We start from the raw sequence: 2,363 nt of genomic DNA, 5'->3' as shown, positions 1-2,363 counted from the left end.
GTCCTCTTTTTGCTGTCCGTGTCGGCTTTTTTGACGTCCTTGTCAGCGGGGCTGGGTTTGACGAGGCTGCTGCCGTTGGCGGCGATGGTGCACACCTCCTCGTACTTCGGGCACTTGATCTTGCCGCCGTCCTTGAAGTACGCCGACTTCGGCGTGACAAACTTCCCCTCGGGGCACTCCTGCCACGCTTCGCTGCCGATGTACTTCACCTTCACCTTGCCCGCCTCGCACTGCACCCCCGCACACACCGCGTGCACTTCGGTGTAGTCCTCGTCACTCGTCTTGCTCTTGGCCTCCAGTTTCTCCGCATCGAGGCACCACGAGCCACCCCCATGGAGGGACCCGGGCTGCGGGCTCGTTCCTTCCACAGTGCACAATAACTTTGATAGTTGCTCACTAGGTGGGAAAAAAGCATAGCAGGTCTCCTTTGGGTTGCCGCCGACTTCAGCGACATTGAACTCACATTGCCCGATGGCCTGGCGGTTGGAAGTGCAGCGAAGCGATTTTTCGGTCTTTTTGTCGCAGAACATGCCGGGGTGCTCGGTGGGGCTTTTGTCCGAGCACGGCTTCTCGAGGAAGTCACAGCCCACGCCTCTGCCCCACGCCATCGGCTCCTCCATCCCCCACACGGCCTTGTAGTAGCCGAGGTCCTCAAACATTGCCATCGTCAGCGCCGTGTAGTAGCCGGCGGTGTGCCCACCAAGCTCGCTCATCAGCTCGTCCTTCGCGTTGCGCAACGACAAGTGGCAGTCCTTCGCACCGTCGCAGTCCTGCAGCTCCATGCCCTGCAGCTTGTCGCAGCCGTAGTGTGCCTTCGTTTTGTTCAGCGTAACGGCAGATTTCACCACCGTCACTGGAGAGCTGCCGCCGCGCAAGTCAGAGACTGTCGTCAGCATGCTGTGCTTCTTCATCTGCTTCGCGTCGAAGCCAAGGGCATAGGCGATTGCATGCGCAGCGACGCGGGCAGAGTGCATGGCAGACAACTGTTTAGAAGGCAGCAGATGCAGCGCACCGGCAATTGGACGACCATCCGTACCAAACGCACACGGGAGACCCCACGCCCCGTAAGTAGATCTGGCTGCCACGTAGAGCACCATGTCCGCATTCTCAACCCCCGCACCTTGGTGCCCCTCGGGGACCTTGAAGTGCTGGCAAAGCCCATGCTCCTCTGTGAACTTGGGCACCTTCAGCGGAGCCTTCAGGCGTTGAACGAGCAGACGCTCCGCGTGCAGCTTGAGAGCCACGGGGATGACCTCGTTCACCAGGGTTTTGTTCCAATCCGCGGTCAGAACTTCCTCCTTCTTGCACTCTGACTCTTTTCCCCTGAAGTCGGGTTTCTTTTCGTCTGCTTTGGTGCAGTACTTACTTGCGTCGCTCAGGTCCTCCATCGACACCACGATGCGGATGGGCTCCCACTCCTTGCCCTCGCCCGCTGCGGCGACGGTGTACGCCTGCGCCGCGCCCTCTCCCTTGCGCGGCACCTCACGCACCATCGCGGTCGGCAGCGGGCCGCTCTTCAACGCCGCCTCGTCGAACGCACGGCGGTGAGCGGCGGCGAGGCACCCAACGGCGCAACACGTCGTTGCGAGGAGCAGCAGCAGCAGCGGCAGTGCGGCGCGGAGCGGACGGCGCATGGCGTGAGAGAAGTGTCTGTGTTGGTCTGTCGTGGATGGCGGCAGTCGCAAATGCCTTGTCTGCAAGAGGCGGGAGGAAGAGGCGGGAAAGAAGGTGGAGGAGGCAGCCGGAGAGACCGCGGGAGGGGGAGTGCGGGAGCGAGGCCGCAAGCCAACGCGACGGCCACCGCACCGCAGCCTCTGCGCACCGCTCTCGCCCAGACACGCACGCAGGGCTCGGCAAGCAGCAATAACCGACGGAACCCGCCCGATTGAAGCCGAAGCGAAGTTACCCCCGTCACGGAAATGGTCCTTCCCACACACACACACGCACGTAGATGTGCACGTCACCCTTTTCCCGAATGCGGGGCCGCAGCGGACACACACAGTGGACAAATCCCCTCGTCATTGCGCTCACACCCCCGAAGCAAGACACACACGAAAAAGCACAGAGACGGGGACGATTCAGGTGCTTCCCCCATCCACGTTTTCCCCCGCACAGGACCCCCCTTCTGCCGCGCCGCTGCCAAGTCCCCTCTAACAACAGACAAGAACAGGACCCCAAAAAAAGGAAAATAAAAACAACACCCAAAAACTACACGGTTCATCCACTCGGGGCAAACGTTGGCAGTTGGCACCAACGCAGGACCGAAGAACAGGACAACATCCGTGTGGCGCGTCCACCCACTGAAGGGAGCTAATGCAGGCACCTCCATGCCCAAAGTACACGATGCACAGGGCACGGGTTTC

At 61.2% G+C, this 2,363-nt stretch overlaps 1 protein-coding gene across 1 annotated transcript; it reads right to left on the bottom strand.

Moving 5' to 3' along the window:
• Window positions 1–2: 2 nt before the first annotated feature.
• Tco025E_08880 (surface protease GP63) lies at window positions 3–1,634 on the bottom strand (the record flags this gene model as incomplete). The annotated part of the gene is made up of 1 exon (XM_029375715.1): window positions 3–1,634. A coding segment is annotated over one exon (1,632 nt), but the record flags the coding sequence as incomplete, so codon positions are not given.
• Between the last annotated feature and the right edge of the window lie 729 nt (window positions 1,635–2,363).

This window comes from Trypanosoma conorhini (genome assembly GCF_003719485.1).
Source record: "Trypanosoma conorhini strain 025E chromosome Unknown Tco_14.4_contig_00902, whole genome shotgun sequence".
Lineage (NCBI taxonomy): Eukaryota > Euglenozoa > Kinetoplastea > Trypanosomatida > Trypanosomatidae > Trypanosoma > Trypanosoma conorhini.
This window is presented reverse-complemented; position numbering and strand designations above follow the sequence as displayed.